Consider the following 23,076-nt stretch of genomic DNA (forward strand, 5'->3'; position numbering starts at 1 on the left):
ATTGCCTTAAGCACAAATGATGCTTTAATAGCACTAATAGAGAAAATTGCATTTTAAGTCAAGGCAATTTGAATGTTGCTGCTTAGACATGGAAAGTTTGCCTTGCTGGAAGTAAATGAATTTAGAAGTAACGTCAAAAGTTATCTGTCCCTCCCCACTGGCTTTTAATAAGGGAATTGATGTAGCTTTCAAATGAAGCTGATAAGACTTGTTTCTCAAAGTGGGAGAGCTTTCCAGCCTGATTCCTTTTCTTTTCTCCTTTTTCTGAGTATGTATAAGACACTCTTGGCTTAAAAGAAAGGTGAGACATTTCTGTGATTTATCTAAATGTACTTTTTTGATTTTTTTTCACTTCTTTAGTACCCCAGCAACTTTGGATCAGAACTATGTTGTCTGTGAGCTTCAGCAAAAAGTAAACATGTTATACTCTTTCCTGAGAACTCATTTGAAAAAGAAGAGCATTGTGTTTTTTGCAAGCTGTAAAGAGGTATGTTTTTTCTCTCCCTCCTTCTGCCCCAGAATTTAAAAACTGATAAAATGAAGATATTCATATAGGTATCAATGCATCAGAGAGGTGAGATTGTGGACTAGTTTGGAGCAGGAAATTGGAGGAACAAAGCATCACCTACTGCTGTATGTCATTCAGGACCTGGCTTCAAGGCAGTTCAGTGACCCAGGCTCAGTGCAGGAAGGTTGTGGAGACCTGAGTATTCTCAGCCATTTTTGTGTTCTGCTGTTAAAAATGAATGCTAAAAGTTAATGTCAGTAAGGCCCAGCTATTTCAGTTCTGTCTTTCGACATGTTTTATAGTTAGCTTACAAAGTATTTCAGTAATTGTACTTGCTTTTCTTACAAGCTTTTAAATGTGCCTGTTTGAGAAGGTGTGATTGTGAAATAGTACTGGCAAAGGTTTTTCTTACATAGCAAGTAATCCTTCAAATACCTGCTTGTGTAAGTGTCATGGGACCATTCTGTTGAAGCTATTTGCATGTGTTTGTTTGGCACAGGTATTTGTATCTATAACTACTGCATGTATCAAGTAATTTACAGTGTAGGTATTGCTTACTAGTGTAGTACAAGGCCAGTATTTTACAATAATAGACCATTTTACAATGACCTAGTAAATATTCATTGCAATTCTTTCACCTGTGCAAGAGGTTGCAATATTTTTGTTGTTCTGCAGCTGACTGGTGAGTACACTGAAATAGTCAGCTTAGCTGTACAGAAACTCTCAGAGCTGCAGCTGTTCTGCAGGATACACTGTTCATGTTACCTTTTTCTTAAAAAGATGCTAGGTAGCTGCCTGCTGTAAAACAATGCTGCATCATGGGTACTGTAAGAGTAAACAGGCTGATTTTATAAGAGAACATGTTGAAACTTGAAATAGTAAACTGAGACTGTAGACTTATTTGAGTTGCAAGTGTTAAACACAGCACCCCTCCAGTACAGTCTAAATGAAGTGCTTCTGATGGACTTTTCATATTTTGGTCCTTTGCATACAGCCCAAGTACTCACATCCCAAGTTGTTCTTGCTGTTACCTACTCTGGTTTCCTTTAGGAAATGCCGTCAGAAGGCATGGCAGTCTTTTTCCACAGTTGTTTTTGTCTTTCGACCTTCTTGTGTAACAAGGTCTCAACATCTTTTTTCTCTGATGTGGAGAAAAGTTTATTTAATTTGATGTACAATTTCATTTGCTATATACAGTGTATATGATCTTAACGTGTTTAACAGCGCATGGTAATTCTTTTTCCCCTTGATTTGTTGGGTAGGTTCAGTATCTGTTCAGAGTGTTCTGTAAGCTTCAGCCTGGTCTTCCTGTCCTGGCACTCCATGGCAAGCAGCAGCAGATGAAGAGAATGGAAGTCTACACTTGTTTTGTTCGGAAAAAGGCAGCAGTGCTTTTCGCTACAGATATCGCAGCTCGTGGCCTGGGTAGGTACTCAACAGGAGCAGCAGCTAAACCTGTTGAGGCTTTATCAGACTTTATACTCTGAAGACTGACTCAGTTTTTGAAAAATGAAGCTGTAGTTTGCTTAGGAGCTCAAAATAGAGATGCGTCTTAGAGTTCTGCTGTTTCTTTACTGAAGTGGCCCACTTTGTCTGTTCTTATATTTTCTTTTTATCCCAGAGAAATGTCTGGTAGGTAAACAGGGATGTATCAGTGATGTATTTGTTTACTACATGCTATAAGGCAAGATTCCAGCAGTTTTAAGTACTTCTGATATACTTGTATCCTGTGGGTTATTTCAAAGAATATGAAAAATTGCTAACCTACTGGTATGTGGAAGTGGAAACCTGACATTTTAATGTCTGATAGATGAGTGGCGTTGTAGAACTGTATTGATAAGGAGACAGAAAAATAAATGAGGATAAGAAGTTTTTTTTCTTTTAGTTCTTGGAGGCATTTAAGTATAACACAAGACTTTCAGGAATCCAGACATTCTTTGAGATAGCAAACTCTGTTGTCCAAAATGTGAGGTTTTGTCACTATGTTACAAAAAGAAAGAAGGTGGTCTAAAAACTGAAGTCAGGAATGAAAACTGGTTCTCATACCTTCCATACTGCTGAAATCTCACCAGTGACTATCTAATTTGGGTATGGTTAGTTTGGTTTAGAGTGTGGGTATAATTCTGGAATACAGTATAGCTACAGATTTGGTTTCAGTGCAAAGCATGCTGCTGCTGAGTGAAGTGCAGCAGTTAGAAAATGCTTATTGTTAATAGCATTCACAGTCAAGGTTGACTTTTATCAGGCTTGGTCACCCCCTCCCATCTTTTAAGAGGGGCTATTGAATTTCTGTATGTGACAGCTGAAGTGATGCAGTCTCACCACAGCTAACTTCAGACCCCAGTGGTGTAGCATATTAACAGGGAGGATTAAAAGTGGGTCAGATATTGTTATATAATTGCTAACCATAGGGTGTTTTATCATCTGTGTGACACAAAGCATGTCTATTCTTGTCAAGTGTGAAATTATGTTCCATTCATTGCACTGTCATAATTTAGGACATGAACACACAATTAATTTAACTTTCTTTGATGAAGAGAATGATTGTTTATGTATGCTAATGCATGCTACATTTCAGAGGTTGCACCTAATGTCTGTAAATGGGTCCATTTGGTTCTTAGAGGAATTAATGCTATTGCGTAGGAGGGTTTTGAGTCCAGTGAATGTACTTGTTGTAATTTTTTCTTCACGCAGATTTTCCAGCAGTGAATTGGGTCATTCAGTTTGATTGTCCAGAAGATGCAAACACATATATCCACAGAGTGGGAAGAACAGCAAGGTTTGTTTTCACTTTTCATTAGTATTTTAATGTTTAAGACAAGATATCTGTAGGGACAGATCACTGGCTAAAGACTCACTTGAAAAAAATTAAGATATAAATTAGAAAAAAAAAGGCTGTTATCACTAAGAGACCTTTTGATTATTAGGAGTAATGATTTAACTTTGTAATTTCTTAGTGAGCTTCAGAGACTTGTTACAGCAGACAAAAATATCCCTGATTGTTCCATCTGATTAGGGACAATTAATAGAGGAAATTGAAAACCTTTTTCCCTTGGCAGGATTACTCAAAGGATGAGTTGAGTGTGTTTGTGGTGGAAAAGCTTGTTTTGCTACTGACATTTACAGATAAATCATGTTTTAGACTGTGGATCCAGTTTCTTTGTGAAGACTCTTCAAAAGAATGGAACAGTTTCTTCCTTATTTTAATTTGGGAGGAAGGACTCATGTTAATTGCAGGTTAAATTTTTAATTTTCTAAGTATTTTGTGGAATTATATACTTAAGCATAGCTTTAGTTAAAATATTTGTGGCTAAGCCTTTATGATGGGAGTTACCCAGATACACTGTTGTGAACCAGGTCCTTCATCTCTGAAGTAGATTTTTAAGTGAAACAGAAGCTGTTACTGCATATAATTCAGGAGATCAAAAACCTCATGCAATTACCTGAAGGATGAAATGCGAGCCTAGCATTATATCTTGTCTCTAATTTAATTTGTTTGTAGTAGAGCTTGCAATATAGGCAGTCGTCAAACCTAATGACAGAGCAGTTGCTTAGAATAGGATTTCAACACTGTAAGAATTTGAGATCTGTATTCCTGGGTCAGAAGGCTGTAAATTTTGGTGACTGTACCATGTGAATGCACTTCCAGCACTCTTTCAAAATGTAGCTGTTTTAGCCATGTTTTCATTGCAATTTGTAACAATTCTGCCCCATTCTGTCTCTCTGCTCTGTTTTCTGGTCTTCTATGGTAGAAGGGAGTGATAAATTTTCAAATGACTTTGAAAAAGTCATTTTTTTTTTGAAAAAAAACTGTCAGTGAACAAAGTCAGTGAGTGTTGTATATAATTAGATAAAACATATAGCTATTTTGCTAATTTAAAATTTAGATGATCTTATACATACCAATTGGGAGAAAAGCATATAGGCTTGGTTAGAGTTGTGTTAAATTTTCTTTTTTCTCTCTTTTTTTTTTTAATCCTGTGTGGCTTCCACAGAAGGCTTGTAATTTTGTCTTTATGACATACTGTCATCATGGAAGCAAAGCAATGTATTTGGCACTGTTAATTGGCAGGGTTTAGGATACTGGTTGAGCTCTTTCTGAGCCATTAAAAAAGTCGCTCAGGTAAAGTGCCTTCCTGGAGTTGTAATCCTCAGGCCTTTTCCCTATTCTCATTAGGAGCTGAGAAGAGCAATTTTAACTAAGTTTAGCATGGGGAAACAACTCTAAAGAGGTGCAAAGTCAAACAGCTCCTCTTTGTCATAATGGTTTCATTCAAATGTCCTCTGAGAGGACTTTAGCCTGGCAACCTTAAGGGTCTGTCTTCAGAGGCCTCTTAAATACAGCCTTCTGTGATTGCTGGAGGGACAGATTTGGACAGAAAATTGGGGCAGGGTGTCTGTCTCAGGGACTGTGGGCTGTGTTGGATGCCTTACTGGGATGTAGATTACATTTCCTTCTACATCAATTTTTCAGCAGGGAGACCTTAGGGAAATTGGGAATATATCTCAGCAAGTTGTGTGAGCTGAAGGGTGTTGACTGACAGTGAAAAAAAAAAAGTCAAAATACTTAATGGGTGTTTTCTGTTTCCTAATCTCAAGCAAGGATCAGCAGGTTCTGCCTATACTGGGCATTCATTTTGAAGAAACATACAGGCTGTTTCCATCCTTAAGGTAGAACAGTCCTGGAAGGAAATTTGTTTAGGAAACTTAATAGCATGAAATAAATCTTTGAAAATAAAACAAGGGAGATGTCTAATAATTTTAAGTAAATACTGTGCAAGAAGTAAATATGCTAATGCAGTTTTTGATGGGGGTAATTGAGAATGTACTTCTCATTGAAATCTGAGTGTTGAGTAGGAGGCTTCATTTGTTTTCAATAGCTACAGTTCATATGAGAAGCTCGTGTTTCTTCTAGAAACTTGATAAAAATGAACTGGAGTGCAATTTAGTAGTCCTCATTAATGAGGTTAGAGATAATTACAAATTTTCATGGGTTATGAGAATATGATTGCATAGAATGAAAGCTAAATTAAATATCTCATCTAATTAAGGGGCTGTGTTAAACTGTAATTAAAACTGGGATGCCAAATACTGTTTACTTTTGAAGTCAAATTATTTTGTGATATGAAAGTAAATATAAAAGGAGAGAAATACGTTGGGGAAGGGGCTGGAAAATCTTTGACTAACAATCATGGATGTGTTCCCACATACATCTCACAATTTTGCAAATATTGATCTTAGAGAAGAGGTAACAGTTTATTTTTAAGTGGATAAGACCACTGTGTTCCCTAAGAAGCATTTCATTTGCATTTTACCCCGCTGAAGAACATAAATTACAACTCCTGCATTTTTGATTTATGGTTAAGTAAGATCAAGAAAATCTGGGTGTAGTCCAGTAATGCTTTTGCTTTATAGTGGAATTGATGTATATTGAGTATGGTTTTTTTAAATAAACTAGAAAGGTATGCTACAATTAGAGTGACTAGAAGCTGTTTCTTCCAGTTGCTTTCAAAGTCTTAAATAGTTCACTGACAGACTTTCTAAAATACTGAAAATATCATAGGCAGTCCAATAAGTACTTTTGGTGTTATTTTTGCCACAAAATAAATGTCTTAAAATTAGCTAAGAAATTGTGCTTTTAATCCTGTTTCTTAGCTTTTAATTTCTATTAATGCCTTCTATTCTGTAACCTATGAAGTCTACAGTTGAAAGTATTCTTTGATGGATTTTGTGGAAGAAGTTACAGTGCCACTAGGGGACAGCAGAAGATAATAATAATTTTTGAAGCGCCCCGATGCTCATTTTTTTCTCCAGCTGTTTTTCCAAACATAATTTCTAGGTTGTATGGCATGAAAAAAGTCTATAGGGATATTTTTCTTCCAGTCATGATTGAACTGGTGAGACAAGACACCAAAAAGTTTATTTTATCTTTTTGTTCATGCATAACTACCTTCAAGTTTGGATGTACCTGTATCCTAGCAAGTCTCAGTAATTAATTTCTTTTTTTTCTGGCATTGCATTCATCCCTCCACTTAATGTTTAATTTTTTTTTTTTTTTTTTTTTTTGCTTCAGAAGCAACTATTAAAAACTGCTGCTTGAGTTCAACGATTTTCATGTCATGAGTCTTCTTAAAGGCATTGGCACTGGAATGTTAAACAGAATAAGTATTCTTGTTCTTCAGTTTTTATTTGTGGTATGTCCAGAGCTATGTAAGATTTAGGTCTGACTGGCTCAGACTTGTGATGGTATTTAATCCAGCCCAGCTGGTTAGGTTTCTTAGGTGCTTACACTGACTTAGGAAAGTAATTGTAATTTTGTTGTTGTCAATAAACAGTGTGCATACAGGCATGCTTCTTTTCTTTTAGGAAATTATATTTCTGAGAACAAATGGAGCAATAAAACTCCATCTTCCCAAAGCAGAATATTCTGTTACGTGCCATTTTTGTAGTGGCTGGTATGATGATTAGACGGAAAGAGGTATGACTAAAGACTCTCTTAAGAGGAATGTGTATTTTGATAATTTGTGAGTACTGGTGAACACACACACACACCTGTCTAATTATGGACAGGTGAAAGGGGCAAGGTGATAGAATGATCCTACTCTGTCATGCAGTTATGAGCTTTGAAGCTCATTAATGCTCATTGGGGCTCTCCTTAAATAATTGCACATTATATGTGTGAAAGTGAGACTAATAAGCCTTAAGAGTAATGTGACAATAAAACATTTAAAAATGAGAGTGACTTAATAGTATCTTTTTCAATGGTGGAAGCTTGATTTTTATTTCTCTTTTTAATTGGGAAAGATATTTCAGGGATATGTCTTGGGTGCTGAATAATCAGGACAGCCATGATGACACCTTCTTGTTTTGATTATTTTTTGATTTTTATTTTAAGACCCACTGAAGCACTTTGAATGTTGTTTAAAAATAAATACCGTATTAAGACCCTCTCATATTATATTGCAGTCAAGTCATCACACTAACTCAAGTTAAGTAAAAATAGCTGCCAGTGGAGGTCACAAGACATTGTTGACACCACATTTAACTTGGAATTCACTTTATTAAATTCTCTAAAATTAAACACTGTATCCTAGCTACATTTTTGACAGTGGCCTCTGATGCTGCATTTGTACTGACTGGCAGTGTGTTATCTGCTAGAAATTTGCTTCCTAATGGAATGGTAGGAATGTTCCTGTACACTGGACGATTAAGTGGCCAAGGTTATTACCTGCTGACATGAAGCTATGCTGTTAGTTGGAATATTTTAACTCAGCACAAGTATTTTAACTCAGCAGAGTGGACCCAGCTGCTGTGGGTAATGGATTGCTTCCAGTGTAGGCTGGAGGAGTCAACAACCTCCCAAGGCCTTTTGAAATCAGTTTATTCTAAGACTAACTAAGACTTGATAAGATTGGTGAGCCAGAAGAACCAATAATGATTCTTGTCCATTATTTCTTGTGACCATATCTGGCAAGCAAGGACACTTACCCAGTATGATTGAATGAAGGGGACTGTGGTTCTGTGGTGAGAGTAGAACCCAGATTGTTCTCTAAACTTGCCAGTACGTATAAGTGGACTACTTTCCAGACAGAAAAAGGACATTAAATGGTCAGTGGAAAAGAAAATATAAACTCAATCAATTAATCTCTGACTTCATAGCAAAATTTACAGGTAATTTTTTGGGCATACTGAACTACGGTCTATTCAATGGAGAATAGAAATTATCTAAAGCAAAATGAGAAAAGGAAGCCAGTTCACATTTTGTTGTTTAAATGCTTTGTGGGATGTTAGACTGTTCACAACACATGGGAAGAAGCTTCTTTTCCTGGGTGAATCGAGGACTCAGCAGTGAACACTGGCTGTCTGCTGCATTGGGTCAGCTGTGGATAGTCAAGACACTTTCTGGTCTCCTGTAACTTTTATTGGGCTGCTTTGGTAGGACTTGCTGTAGATGGTACAGCACAGTTTCAGATTGCAGTGCACACAGATCTCTTATTAAAGATTTGTTGTTTTAAGCAGAAATGCATATTACAGAAAGAGGCCATTGATCATGTAGATGGGATAGAAATTCCAGTACGCATTTATTTTCTGTGCTCGTTTGTCATTTAAAAAAAAACAGCAAATCCATATTATGAAAGAAACCTGGCAATGTAGAAGTTGTAATAAATGGCAGGTAAAACTCTTCCTATTCCTGCCTGGAAAAATACTGTTTTCTTGGTTTGAAGCTTAGATTTCACCAGTCCTCATTACGTCATAAGGCCCAGAAGGTATTATGATTGGAAATAAAGTTTTGCCTGAATTGAGCCTGGTATTGGAGACCTAAAACTGTTACTCTGTTTAAGAAATATGTTTAGAAATAGTAGCTTATATAGTCAAATTTAATGGTTGAGTTTTAATGCAAAATATGAATTATTGTATTTCTGTAGAAGCCCTTGGGGGTAGATATGGATATTAGTTTCTCTTTGTTAAAGAATAGTGTGTGGGTGAACATATTTATTTGTTATGTGTATCAGATTGAAACAGATCTGCTCAGAATAAAACTATCCATTCTGATATGTTTTGGATATATTTTTATAGATGTCTTGCACTTTTTTGTATAATGTAACAATGTAACAAAGACAAATGCCTGCATCAATTGAATGCTTTTTCCTTCACTTCTGTAGTTGTTTTTTGAAAAATTGAAAACAGTTTCAAAGTTAAATATAAATTACATACTAGAAATAGTAGAACTTGACTCACTCTTCCTAATCCATCTTGTATTAAGCATGATTGTTAGGCTGTTAGGTAATAATTCACTGCTGTTTCTTTCAGTCTTTGCAGGGGGAAATCTTTGCTAGAGAAACATGAGTCTGTGCTGCTTTTTGTATTTTGCTCACCAGTTTTTCTGCATGATGAAGTCGTCTTGTTCTTGATTCTTTATTGAAACTAAAATTATATGCAAAGATTTAAAGAGCATTATTTTTGCAAAATCAAGTTGTCCAGATTATTTCTCTTCTGAGAAGGGTGTGAATGGTGTGTAGTGAAGAAATTATTGTCTGACATAGTGAGTAACTTGGCTTCACACTGGAAGTAATTATTCAATAGCTTTGTATTTATAGTTTTGCAAGTATGTATGATAAACAAAGGGTCCATTAGAAGAAGAGTGAAAATATGTAATTAGGGTGTATCATCATGCACATGCAAAATCAGGCACATTTATTGGGATTGGTTTTGATGCTATTCTAAATGCTTAACTTACTGACTTTATTCTTTTGAGGAGAGCAGTCTCTTACTCGTGTCTGGTAAATCTCTAGCAGATTTGATCTGGGTGAGAATGAGATGGTTGAGCAGTTGATCTGGCGTCCCTAGTGCCCAGTTTCCTTTCACTGAAAAGATTTACTGTGGAGAGTTTCTGCAATGCTAAAGGTATTGGAAGGTGGCTTGTTGGCTTGGAATGTGATACTTTCGGAAATGGGCTTTGATTTAAGCTCACGAGTTTTGCAATGATACTTTACTTCTTTCTATGTCTTTTGACAGATAAGATGACAGCATATGTTGCTTTTTATGCTGGCCCAGTTAGGCTAAAATTAGATCTTTAACCTAGTCAGCCTGGTAAAGTTCTATTCAAGTTACAGATTAAAAAAAAGGCAACACAAAATACTTGTTTTTGAGTATGGTGGTAAATGTGTGACGTCCAAAGTATAAAAAAATTTTACTTATTTTTCCTGCATGCTCATGTGTGGTAAATATCTTCAAAAACGTTATCACTTGCTGTATATTGCATTTTCTGTAATGGGAAATACTCCAGTTCAGGAAACTGTTATGTAAGTATCTTTATATCTGTAACCCTCCTCCCCCAAATTTTATGATTATCTCATCCTCTGTTTTCTCCTTTGCCAGTTTTTAAAATAGATGATTTTTTTCTTGCCAAGCAATGCAGAAATACTGCCTTTAACTCTGGAAATTTGGCATCAGCTTATGTCTTCTGAAATACAAACGTTAGGGAAACATGTTGTAATACATCTGTTCGAGACAACCTGTATAACATTTCCTATAATGTCTGCATATCCATGCACCTTATCCTTACGGTTCCCTTTCTATAACTTGTTTCCTACTGGATATTTGCTTTTACAGCAGAACACTGGTGCCTCATGAGCACCAGTGGAACCATCATGAGATGGTTCCCATTCCTGTTTTATTCTGTTATGACCACAACTCATATGTCACTGACAATTAAAATGTGGTGCATTTGACTGAACTGTATGTTACAATGGTCATGGCAAGGATGTAGAAGTACTCTGAATTTAGTTACAACAAGCTCAAGTCTAGCTGCTTGGCCAGGTGGAATTGATTAACAATCAGTATACTTTCATTCATTGCCTTTGTGATAATGGTAATGTTTGCTTTAATGGTGTTGCCTAGGGGTATATGCAGCCGTTTACTGGATCTGTCAAGGATGGGTTAAGACAGGTTAAAATTAGGCAAAATAAAATTGAGTGTCTATTCGGCCTGCATGAAAACCATTTTTTCCTCGTCCCGTCTTCACTGGACTATTGCCATTCTATTTCTTCATGCTTGATACCAGCTGTTGGCTGTTAGCTCAGGGTGATTTTTAGAAGTTTAAGATAGATTCTGTCATGGTACATAAACTATCCTCTTAATTTTAGTGTTTGGTTTGTTTTTTTGTTGTTGGTTTTTTTTAATCAAGTGAAGCTATTTGGCAACGCTTTGTGTTTCTTTGCTAAGGAAATGGTGTTGTGAACATTTTAAAGCCATTTTTCTCTACTTGTAATTAGCCACTACCACATTGTTGTAAGTAATTTATCCCACTTCCTTTTTGTCTGCCTTTGGCACTTGCTCTTGGTTGTAGGCATCTTTCTTTTTCTCATCTGCAGTCACTGTGAATATAACCCTTTGCTTTATAGCACTAATGATGATTTTCACAGCTTCCTGCTTGTAAGTCGTGATTGAGTTGCAGAGAAGTTATTTGCCTTTTTCAAACATACTGAAGTCAGTAGACTCTAGAAAACAAAGCAGATAGGAACTAGAAGTGATTTTTTTTCTCCCAAAGACTTTCTGCAAGTAAGATGAAATTTTCCATGGACTTGGCATGAATCGTATACCCTTAGAGACTGTTAAGATTACAGTGCAAAGATGAGTCCCTTCTCTGGTTTCTTGATCACCTTGAAGAGATGACAGGATATCATCAATTATTACACAGTCCAAGAAAGTTTGATTACTTTCAGGTTTTTAATTTACTTTTCTTCAGCAGATTCAAAGTGCATACTTATTGGATAATAAATCACCAGAGTAAATTAGCATTTTAGGACAGATGTTTGGTTTTGGTGATGATTGGCAACTTGAAGGCTGCAGTTGGCAAGAATAGGGAGAACTTCTAATATTGTCTCATCTGCAGAAGCAGTCCTCCTGCTGAAGAATTACAGTAACCAAGGTTGTTTCTTCACTGCTTTATCATCTTTAAAGGTTTAAGCATTCTGTTTGTGTGCTGAAAATAATTACAGAGATGTTCCTTTGTTTGCTTTAGTGGAGAACTTTATTCCTGTATGATAATAAGGGGTGTTTCTTTCTCCTGTGTTTTAGGCATTGCAATGGAAACAAATTTTGAGCAGGTCTAACTCTTCTTGTTACTGTTTATGGCAGTTTTAAGTAGCTTGTCCTTAGTTTGCCAGTATGGAAGCTTCTAGTCTGAAATATGCAGAGGGAACACTTTGGAAAAGTTAAATTTTCCACTGAAGCCTCTCTTCTTGAGATGATCTTTAACACAATATTTTTCTGATTAGCACATTATGAAGTTGGGTTTTTTTTGAGAAATAAGATAATACTCTGCCCAACTAAACCTCCTTTTTTATAGGCTGCGTTTTGCTTTCTTTAACTGAATGTTTACTGAACAGATACAAACTTTCCCAGATGGTATTTTAAGATCCTTTGGTTTTTAGCTTTATCAATTCTGTGATGTTTTCATTTTTGTGTTTAGCTTTGAAGAACAGCATTGTTATTAAACTGTTTGTTTTTAATTAAGTCATGATTATGGTATAAAATGGGCAAAGACTGTTCCTCCTTAACTTCAAATATTTTTAAACTATTGGCATTTAAAAGAGAATGTTTCTAAAACATGTATGGGAAAGGACTGCACTGCATCAGTAGTTACTAGATGTCTTTCAGTCCTTTAGAATTTCTGAAGACTTAGCTCTGAGAAATATTTCTATGTTGCTTTTTTTTTTCTCCTTAATAGGTGGCAAAAGATGAGAAAGTAGAGGTGCTTGAAAAACTCTCTTTTCCAGATCTATATTTTCATGTGATTGATTGTTTCTTTACTTAGCTGTGGTACTACTTTGTCTACATAAAGGCTTTGCAAGACTTAATGTAAACATTGAAATAGTTGGTGTCAATAGATACCAGATATGATGCTTGACTTTTTTGGTGAATTACCTATGGAATGTGCCTTTAGGATTTGTACTTTATGAAGCAATTACTGACTCAGCATACAATGAGTTTAGCACTAATAATACAGAATCAACTTTTAAGGGTCAGAGTGAAGGTTTATCTGATCCTGCATCCTGTTTCAGTGTGGCTTCATGGATACTGCTGGAAAGCTATGTAAACAAAACAAGTATAGAATGGTTTTTCCTGTACTGTGTCATTGCAGATTTTGGTTTTGTGGCTTGTAGAGAGGATATCTGCACTCTCTGCCCTTTGAGTATTTCTTCTTAATTTCTATGACACTGGCCTTTCACAGTGTTTTGTACACTGAATAAAAGAGATATGATAAAGAAACAATTTAATAATGCCAAGTCAGGCACTCTGGGATAAGAAATACCACGAGCAACAAAACTACACAAATCCATGCCTTTGGCTAACTTGAAGGAATCTGAAAACATCATTTGTATGTTTATACAGTGCAATCAAGACTTTTCTTGACAAATGACAAAGATTGTTAGAGATTTAACAGACATTTTTTGCAGATACCAGATCATTCACGTAGCTCTTGTTGGAGTCTTATCCTTTCATATCATCTGCCTTGGAGAGAAAAGCAGAACTGCATTATTCTGTACTCTAAATTGGTGAGACTGGTATTGGCAGCAATATTATCTCTGTCTTCCTGTCTGATGGATACAAGAGAATGTTTTTATCCTTGTTTCCAGCAGTGCTCTGAGAACTCAGGTTCTTTTGATGAGTAATTGGCTGTCTTGGTTCAGTGGCTTTCCAGGATTTCATTGCTTGTTCAGGTGGTAGCAGTGTCCAACAGGTGCCCACCTTGCAGGTATATAGTTTGTAATTTGGTTGGGTTTAAATATATAGAACTTTTGTAAAAGGTGCACTTGGTCCACGTAAGCAAGTTCTTTTCAACCTTAATTATTGTATAAAGGGTGCAAATATTCCATGGGACGTTTGGTCAGCTGGGACAACATGCTTAGTGAAGACAATAAATGAAGACAAACATATGTATTGCTTTAGAACTCTTTTTTTTTGAAAGATTGTACAAGGAGATATTTTTTTTGTATTGAGAACATTGTAGGTCCACTTAAGAAATGGATTTAAATCATTATAGTTTTTGTACAGTACCAAAGTACTCCTATCAATCTGTGTATAATCAGTAAATTTACATGATGCTGGCATGTAACCAAGATTCTTCTCTTATATCAATTTTATTTCCTTTCTTGTCTTATATCAATTTTATTTATGTCTAAAATTTCGAAATCTAGAATGTAAAGCCTAAAATTTCATGATGTACGCATTTACTACACATTTGTAGATTATCTTCAGAAGTTGGTATCCAAACCCATCATACATAGCATTGAAGAAAAAAAAATCCCAGGCATCCAAGAGCATTTTGTTGTGATTTTTCAAATTCATCAAATGAAAGCAGAAAGCTGTAATAAAAGCTGTCAGACTGTTTTAACTGCAGATTTTGTTTCTACTTGCATTGCTTACTGTGCTGTGACAGATAGTGTTTATAGTTTTCAAACAATTCTGCAGTACTGTTTTTGCCAAGTGATAACTGTTTATCCTTGGAGAAATGTGGGCTCCCTGTATTCCACTAGAAATGATTTTTATCAGTTATAATGGTATGATTCATGTTTGATGTGCATGAGAACACATCCTTCTGTGCTCCCTGGCCTCCCTAAAGAAGGGATTTTAAAGCTGCTCTACAGAGTAACTTACCAGTCTTGTTTTGCTTTGTCCTACATTGCTTTGTCCACATTGCTCTCATCAGTTGGTTATGAGTTGAATTCTGTCCAGTTCTGGCATATTTCTGAAATTCAATTGAAATTTTGTTTTTGTACTGAGGGACTGTGCAGTATTTTCTTATCAATCTGTACTCTTAAGAAGTATTCGTAAATATAAACAAGGAAACAGTGTATGTGCTACAGTAGATACAAACTTAGTGCCTGCAAGCTCATCATTACCCACTTCTTCAGGAGAGCTTAAACCCATTGTGTTGTTCGCTTACTAATGCTATTGGGTACTTTTTTCTACATGAATGTCCTGAAGTCAGTAAATGTGTCAAAAGCAAGAACTGATATTTTCTTGCACAAAGAGAAAATGCTCAAGAAGATGCTTTAAGCATAAATTAGCTGATTTTTTAATGTCTTTGCTAACCATGTATCTTGAGTAATTACCAGCTCATCTACATTTGATACAGCTGTTAAGTGCACTGAAGAGTGAATGCTAGATATGTTCTTATGGGGATCACTCTGATTGTATATTTTCTTTTGCATCTGGAAACTGCTTCTATAAATGAAAGAGCTCCTATTGTTATGCTTTTCTTTCTGTGATGTCACTGTGACCTGTTAGCCTTTACTGAACATGTAAGAAGGGGTTGTTATTTGAGACCAAGGCATTTATCCTTTTGTAACCTTTGCCTGTCTTTGGCTTGCAGGATATGCAAAGAGAATCAGTTTTTACCAAGTGTTAAACCTTACCTATTGGCAAATGCTGAATGCAAGTAGCTGGATTTTCTAATCCTGTAGTCAAAGTACACTTTGATCAAGTGCTATGTGTTTACCACTAATACTTTAAACCGAGAGAGGAAAAGATTCACTGGTCTGAATCCGTGTCTTAGCCCCAGATGTTTAGAACTCCAGGCATAGTTTTAAAATCAGCTCACGTAGGGATATTGGCAAGTCACTTAACTGGTTTGCCTCTTCTTTTCCCTTTGTTAAGTGAGAGGTTTTGTTTGTTCTTTGGACTGCTTATAAGGAATAAAATGTAAATTCTCATTGGCTATTGAAAACAACAGCAAAAACAGTAATTTTTTTCATGTTTGCTTGAGGTTTCTTTTTTTCCCCTTTTGATCAGGTACAAAGAAGGTGGTGAAGCTTTGTTGGTATTGCTTCCTTCAGAAGAAAAAGGGATGGTGGAACAGCTGGCACAGAGGAAAGTACCTATCAGTGAAATCAAGTAAGTGGCTAATGGCCTGCCTGTTATTCAACCTTCTTTCTGCAAGAGTAATGTGTGATGAGTCTATGACAATCTTGATAAAGTGCTTTAATTGCCTGAAGCTGGACAAATCAAGGAAATGAATTAGTTTTGGTAGTGTTGTAGAAGGAAAAGACCTTGAGAGGTTACCTATTTTATTGCTGTTCCCAAAGGCAGGATGAGTTGCACAAATCATTCTTATCAGATGCCAATTAATATATTCAGTTTCCCAAAGAGACCTCATCCCTACTCAGCAGTTACTACCATTAACATTTTTTCTTCAAGTGTCTGATAAGACTTGTAAGTAATTTAAATGAAATATTTCTTTTGTCTTGTGCCAAGAATATATGGAAAGTGATGTATTCTCTTACTCTCTGCAGTTTCTTTTTATGTAATTGAACATGATAATGCTCTCTTTCTCTTTTGCAGATTAAACAATTACAATTTCTTTAATCCGTCCCTGTATTTTTTTTTTGCTGTTATCATTTTTGTTTCTCTTATCTGTTTTTTTCTTTAGTTCTGGACTATTTCTCCAGCTTGTCCTGACCTTTCTGAATCAGTTAGTTGAAGGACAGGAAGTAAAAGATAGCAATTTTACATACTAAAAAGAGGGTTCCAAGGAAAGCCTGTAAGAAGCTATGCTATCTGTACAGATAGAACTGCCTTTGAAGGAGTTGCAGAAGCATATAACAATACCAGGTAAAAATAAAAAAGCACGTTTCCATTATCTGTTAAACGCAGAGTAATGGATATGTAGGAAACACAAAGACCCTAAGTCTAAAAATAATAAAAGAAAAGACCACCACTAAAAAAATTGATGGTAGTTTCTTATTTAGCAGTTATAGGTAGGAAGGAGTTGACTGTTTTCTGAGGCTGTCAGTCTGATGTTGAATTAAGAGAGAAATGAGAATGTGAAGGAAATGTGGAAGAAGAATTGAAAACAAGCCAGAAAATGTGATATCAGCCTGACTCAATTTTTAACACTTAAAAAGTTCAGGTTGCACCATGCCAAAAATTGTACAGCAGAGATAAAAGAAATCAGAGAAGGATGACAAGGTAGAAGATGTAAGTTTCTGTATGAGTGGATATGAGCAAAGCTAGGCCTGTTTTACTTTGAAAAGCTGTGGTTTGCATGTGAAGATACAGCTATCTAAGCAAAGAAGGGAATTAACTATACTGAATTTCTCTGTAGAACAATTGTTTTTTGACAAGAAATCAAATTAGGATGAAACCTTAGGTGGTTATTTACACCTCATTGCTTAAACTTCAGGTTTACTCAAAATTTACAAGTTGACATTTCTTCAGAGAACAGAAACAATACATATAGCACTTTCTGGATTTAAGGTTTAATTTTATTTTTTAAAGTATTTTTAGGATACTTGTTGTGTAGGATATGCCATTTCAAAAGCCCTTCTGAACTGTACTTGTGACTGCTATTTCTGTGTAACAAACAGAGTACACAGCAGCTGGTGAAATAAATCCACCTTTTCTGGTTAAACACTTATCAAATCCATGTAGGATGTGGATGAACTTCAAACATAAATAATTTTTGCTAAAACAGTGAAATAAGAACTAGAATGCAGTCCAACAACTATTTAATTACAACCCAAACAAAACCTCACCAACTGAGTGTGAATAATATCAGTAAAGGAACTGAAGCCTGACATTTTCTTTTCACTTAAGCATCATAGTGCTTTAAAAGGATCTGTTGTATAACTACTGCAGTAAATTCTCTCTTTCCAGACTTCATCTTTTTCCTTCTTAAAATGGCAGTTATTGAAGTAATTTATCTTTCTTTTATATTCAGTAAATAAATGTCTGATCTCATGCACATTATAAATAATTCCCCTTTCCTGTTTCTTTGTCAGCTAAGCTTTTAACTTGGTAAGTAATTGTGTTAATTGTTTGGACAGCTTATCAAAGGAAGTGGTAAAAAAACCTCTTTAGGCTGTATTTTTTCCATGTAAATAGAAATCCATGTTTTTGTGCAGGGATAATAATCCAGTTTTAATAGGGCAAATATTACAAGCCCAATAAATGCACATTATATTTATAATCCAAGTTAGGTGTGTCTCTGGAGAGATGTTAATGGCTGCATCTCTTAACATATTGTTGTTAATCTGATGCTACTTTTATGGAAAACTCTGCTTCTTTTTTTTTTTTTTTTTTAATAATACCCCAGAAATTCATTCTTGTACCAAGCCACTAGGACATACGCATTATAAATACATTTAAGAAATATTGTCAATTGGAATCATTATTAGAAAAGTCAAGGGTTTTGATTGATAGCATATTTTAACAGCCTGCCCAAGATCCAGTTTTTCAATCTGCAAAACAAACTTTAATACAATTTATAGCATCATAATGAAGGGGAATGCTTTCACTTAGGATTGTCTGCCTAGTGTGTTATGATTTAAAAGATGTAGCATTGTCCTTGTAAAAGACTAACTAAAATCCTTAAGAAGTTATTCTTGTAATTACTTGTGGATTGCAAGCCAATTTAATTCTAGAAGTTTTTAACTACAGATTTTCTCATGCTGTTTACTTCCAGCCAGTTTCCCAATTAATACAACAACCCCAGTGTGTTTTGTCAGTTTATAAATTGTTTAAGAAGTTGCATGAACCCATGGATCATGCTCCAGGTCTTGCGGTGAAGTCTTCTCCTGTTGTTTGTGCTTATTCACCTAATTATAGATTCTTAAGAATTCTAACTTGGGAATTAGAAGATAATGAGCATTGCTCACTGCCAATAGAGTTTAACTGTTCAAGTTTCTGAAATTCGTTCTGAAAGCTTTTTTTCAAAAGCTTGTTACTAAAATGTATATTCAATTGTTTGTTTGGCTGTTCTTATTAACCTGTTTGGTATAGTGGTCGTAAGAATGCTGTTACTTTTCTTATTTTGTAATTTTGATTTGCAAACTATTTTTGATGTTGTTTTATTTAATATATACAGACCTTTTAAAACAGTTCCATAATTTGAAAGTAGAGAAAGGAAGAACTTTCTCTGATACCCGTTCAAAGGACTGGGGTTTAGGCTCTTTCCTTAATTTTCAGTTTTAGATCTCAGCTGCCAGTAGAGGTTTTCAGTAAACTAGTCCCTTCTAAATAGCACAAGCTGCCAGTTTACAGGTAGTGCTTTTAACAGCACATAACTTCTTCATGTTTCAAAAAGAGCAAGAGAAAGTGCAAAATATGCAATAATAAATACAATATCTTACAGCATTTAAATATAGCAAAAAGGTGCTCTGAAAGTATTAAATGGTTCATATATTTTTTAAAGGAGTCTATAATCTCCAAGTTTTCCATGCAAGCTCTAAACTTAAATTATTTTTGATAGTATTTCGAGGTTACTGTCTTGCATCAAACTTTGTTGGGTGAAAAGACAAGAGCTGCTTTCTCAGGGGTTACCATAACAGATTTTGTGTCTAGAAAACTGTACCAAAGTAAGTGCGAGTATACAGATACCCATGATGTATTATCGCTTAGTTTAATTTTATGGCAAAAAAAAGGTGTTTTTTTGAGGAAAACAGCAATAACAACAACAAAACATATTTTTTTCCTTCTTTTTTCTTTCTCACAGTGGATAATATTTGGATGTGTATTCCCCACGCTGGTAGTATTAATATAGTGGATCTGTTAAAACTCCCTGCCTCCCAGTTGCCATAGTTACTGGAAGACAGTACAGTGGTGTCACTATTCAGTGTGGTTCTGCACCTCTGTGTGATCTGCTGGGTGAGCCTTCTTTAAGTGCCAGCCCTTCCCCCTCCCTCCAGCCTTCAGGTTGTCTAGTGTAACCATAGGGAGCCACGTTGCACACTGAGAGCCCAGAGCAAAACCTGCTGCTGCTGCTTGGAAGCTGGGTGGAAATCTGGAAACTGTTCTGCTGCATCAGAGCAACAGGGTCTTTTAGGTGGTTGTTGATCTTTTTTGTTTAAATTCTGTTTTGGAGAAGAGTGAGGGAAGGACAATGCCTAGTTAAAACAGTGCTTGTATCCTAGTACATAAACCAGGGAAAATGAGAGAAAATCAAAATGTGTATCAACCAGAAAATTTGGAGATTGCTGTCTGATCAGTACATAAGCCCAGGCAAGCTGGGTTCATGTTTACATCATGGCATAGTCAAGTGTGGCCATTTATGCAACTGGTAGGCAAAACTGTAGCTTCAGAAAGTTGTACTACTCCTTAAAGGTAAGATATGTGATCACAGAGTAAGAAATAATCAGCCTACTTAAAATGGCAGACCATCTTATAAAATCCCCTTCTAGCCTTTGCAAAATTCTTTTAGCTAATTGGTTCTTAGCCATTTAGGCAAGCATATAAATTCTGATAACTAATTTCAGCGTTTAGCTTTTAGGTTTGCTTCTCCTAATAGTCACATATATACAATTTATTGTAAAGAGTTTTATTTGTTCAGAAAGGAATAACATACAAATTCATTAAAGCTGAAAGCCAGTTTAACAGTGGCCAGCTTTCTCATTTTTTGACTCTCAGCATGAGAGGAAGATGACGGTGGATGACTGTCATGATGCAGTGTTGGAGAAGAGAGAATTCAGTACTGCTTCTCTTTTTTTGGTAGTCAGTGCTGCAAATTTGCTCATTCATTAACAAACACATAAGCTCAAAATGTGCCTGGGGTACCATGTTCTTAGTTGACAATTCTTAGATTTATACCACATAATCTAGTCATTCTTTTAAATGTGAAGTGTCTTCTTGTTGTTTTGGGTTTTTTTTCTTTTTCAAACTCTTTTATTGCAAATTTCAATCAAATTACTCAAAATTCAGTCTATGAAATGTGGCTGTATTTTGTCTCGAATTGTTGTCTTTTATGCTTGGAGCCTGAATGACACGTAGTCTCTTATGAATCATGAATCATATTCCTACAATAATCAAGTCATAGAAAATAATGAGTAATAGCATGTCCAGGTGAAAATTGGAACTTCATAAGCATTTTGAGTTTGACAGTGGCAGCAGGGAGTAGTTGGCAGTCTCAGCTACTCTTTGAGAAGTGCTCCATGGCCATTTTTTCATTACTTAAAGATTTCACATAGACCATGTTTCCCTATTTTATGAGAATGTACAAGTGCCAGATGCTTTCCTAACAGCAAATATGACATCTACTGTTTCTTTGCCATTCTTAAAACCTGCTAATGCTGCTATGGAGGATAATCAAACTGATGAATCATATTTTGCTTCTTACTAAGCTGTGTTAGCTGTTGTGTATTTGCTTATTTTCTTTAGGTCCTTACAAATTGATTTTTTTTGGTATCAAGAAAAAGCTAATTGTTTAACTTCCTTTTTGCCCCCTTTGAATATGAGCACTGTATTTACATGGCCTTTTTGATAAGACTTTTTTTCTTCCATCTCGAGGAGTTGTTAAGATTAGATACAACTGTGACTCCAAGTGCTTTTACTTTCTCTAGTTGCTATGGAGCAAATTTCTTCTGACCCAGCTGATTTATCAGAGTACTTGGTCTCCCATGATTTGTGATTCTGGTGTGAGCTTGCACTGTGCTGTAGCTGTTGTTAGCTGACTGATTGCAGCTGCCACTTGGAGTGAAGACAAGGAAAAAAGGCACTGGCTAATTTTAAGGCTTCGAGGTCATCTCTTAATAGCTTTCCCATAACTTAGCAGCAATCCAACATTTTCTGGACTGTCTTACTACTGGTGTTCATATTAATTTTTTATAACTCATGCTATCCCTTCTTTACTTTCTGTATCATTATATTTCAAAGATTTGTTGGTCAGTTTGTCCATCACTCAATTTTTACGCTTCTTTTTTTCTGTCTTATGCTTTTAAATTTTTAAAGCCTATTATGTGTTGTCTGGAAACTAGAACTCATGTTTTTTGGTCTTTCACTAAAACTGTAGCTAATAGTGCTTGTGTACACTGTAGTTTTCCCCTGGCTGTATCTGAACAGATTGAAGAAATTGAAATTGTAAGGGAATGAAGTTTAATATCTATTTTCATATTTAGTAAGAATAACTTCCCACCATGTTTGCTAGGTTTTATGATACACCGGGGTGGCAGAGGGGTTTAAAAGTAGATGAGATCTGGGCAAATAAATCTGCAATAATGTAGGTATTGCTGGAATAAGTTTAAAAATTCAGAATCTGAGAGAGGACCAGATATCTTTTAGTAGGTTTAATGGCAATTTCTATAGTGCAGTCAATATTCTTTATTTACTTGAGAAGCTCTTAAATCTGTTTAATCTCAATGTCCTTTATTATTGCTCACCTGGCGATTTTTTTCTATGAAGTACTTAAATTTCAGTATTCCTGGCACAATGAATCTTATTTAAGCTTTTAAAAATGCTGACAATTTCCTTATGAAGACTTTTATTTCGGTATAAAGTAGTACCGTAATTCATTATGCTGTTTCTGTATTTTTGCAGTATTTTTGTAAAATGAATGAATTATTTTCTGCGGATTTCTGCTTTGGTTTGGAATAAGTTTCACCACCTTCCATGAAAACTGTCTGAATAAAACAGCTGCCATTTTTCTTTCCTTCATTATTTGTTTGAGGAGTGTAATCTTCATCCTTACTATGGTTCCATTTTGTGCTATTTCAGTGGTAATAGCTCTGTGCATAATAAAGCAATGAAAATATGTGAAGATGCTCCTGAGAATCTAACAGGTACTTATTTTGAAATGTTCTAATAATTAAAGCTTGTTTTTTTTTCTTTTTTGTTTTTCTTTTTTTTTTTTAATTAGAATTAATCCTGAAAAACTTACAGACATTCAAAAGAAGCTGCAAGCATTCTTAGCTCAAGATCAAGAGTTAAAAGAGAAAGCTCAAAGGGTAAGTCATCTGCTCCACCGTAATTCTTGGGGCATATTGGTTGAATAGAACTGCAGTTTGAATAACTGACCAGCTCAGACATGCCCTAGAAGCAGTGATTGGAACTGAAGAACCACCAGAGATAATTGAGCACTTGTATTAGGAATGAAACATAAATAAGAGACAACTAGTGTCTTCTGAGTGATGTCCAGTGACAGAAGAGGAGGCAACAGGCACAAATTTCTGTACAAAAAGCTCAATTTAAACCCATAAAAAGCCTTTCCTGTGAGAGAGGTTGAACACTAGAACAGCAAGGCTGTGCAGTTTCCAAATGCTGGTTATTAAAAACTGGAGTCCTTCCTGAGCAGC

At 35.5% G+C, this 23,076-nt stretch overlaps 1 protein-coding gene across 1 annotated transcript in view; it reads left to right on the forward strand.

The window, feature by feature from the left end:
* The window catches only part of DDX10 (DEAD-box helicase 10), a 154,715-nt gene that overhangs the window by 10,318 nt on the left and 121,321 nt on the right, over positions 1-23,076 (forward strand). Inside the window, exons 7-11 of the mRNA XM_038163386.1 lie at positions 361-487; positions 1,771-1,933; positions 3,203-3,287; positions 15,809-15,910; positions 22,641-22,728. Of these exons, the coding sequence (XP_038019314.1) occupies positions 361-487; positions 1,771-1,933; positions 3,203-3,287; positions 15,809-15,910; positions 22,641-22,728 (565 nt within the window). The remainder of the gene's footprint in view (positions 1-360; positions 488-1,770; positions 1,934-3,202; positions 3,288-15,808; positions 15,911-22,640; positions 22,729-23,076) is intronic.

The sequence above is a fragment of the Motacilla alba genome, chromosome 1, assembly GCF_015832195.1.
Source record: "Motacilla alba alba isolate MOTALB_02 chromosome 1, Motacilla_alba_V1.0_pri, whole genome shotgun sequence".
Taxonomy (NCBI): Eukaryota; Metazoa; Chordata; class Aves; order Passeriformes; family Motacillidae; genus Motacilla; species Motacilla alba.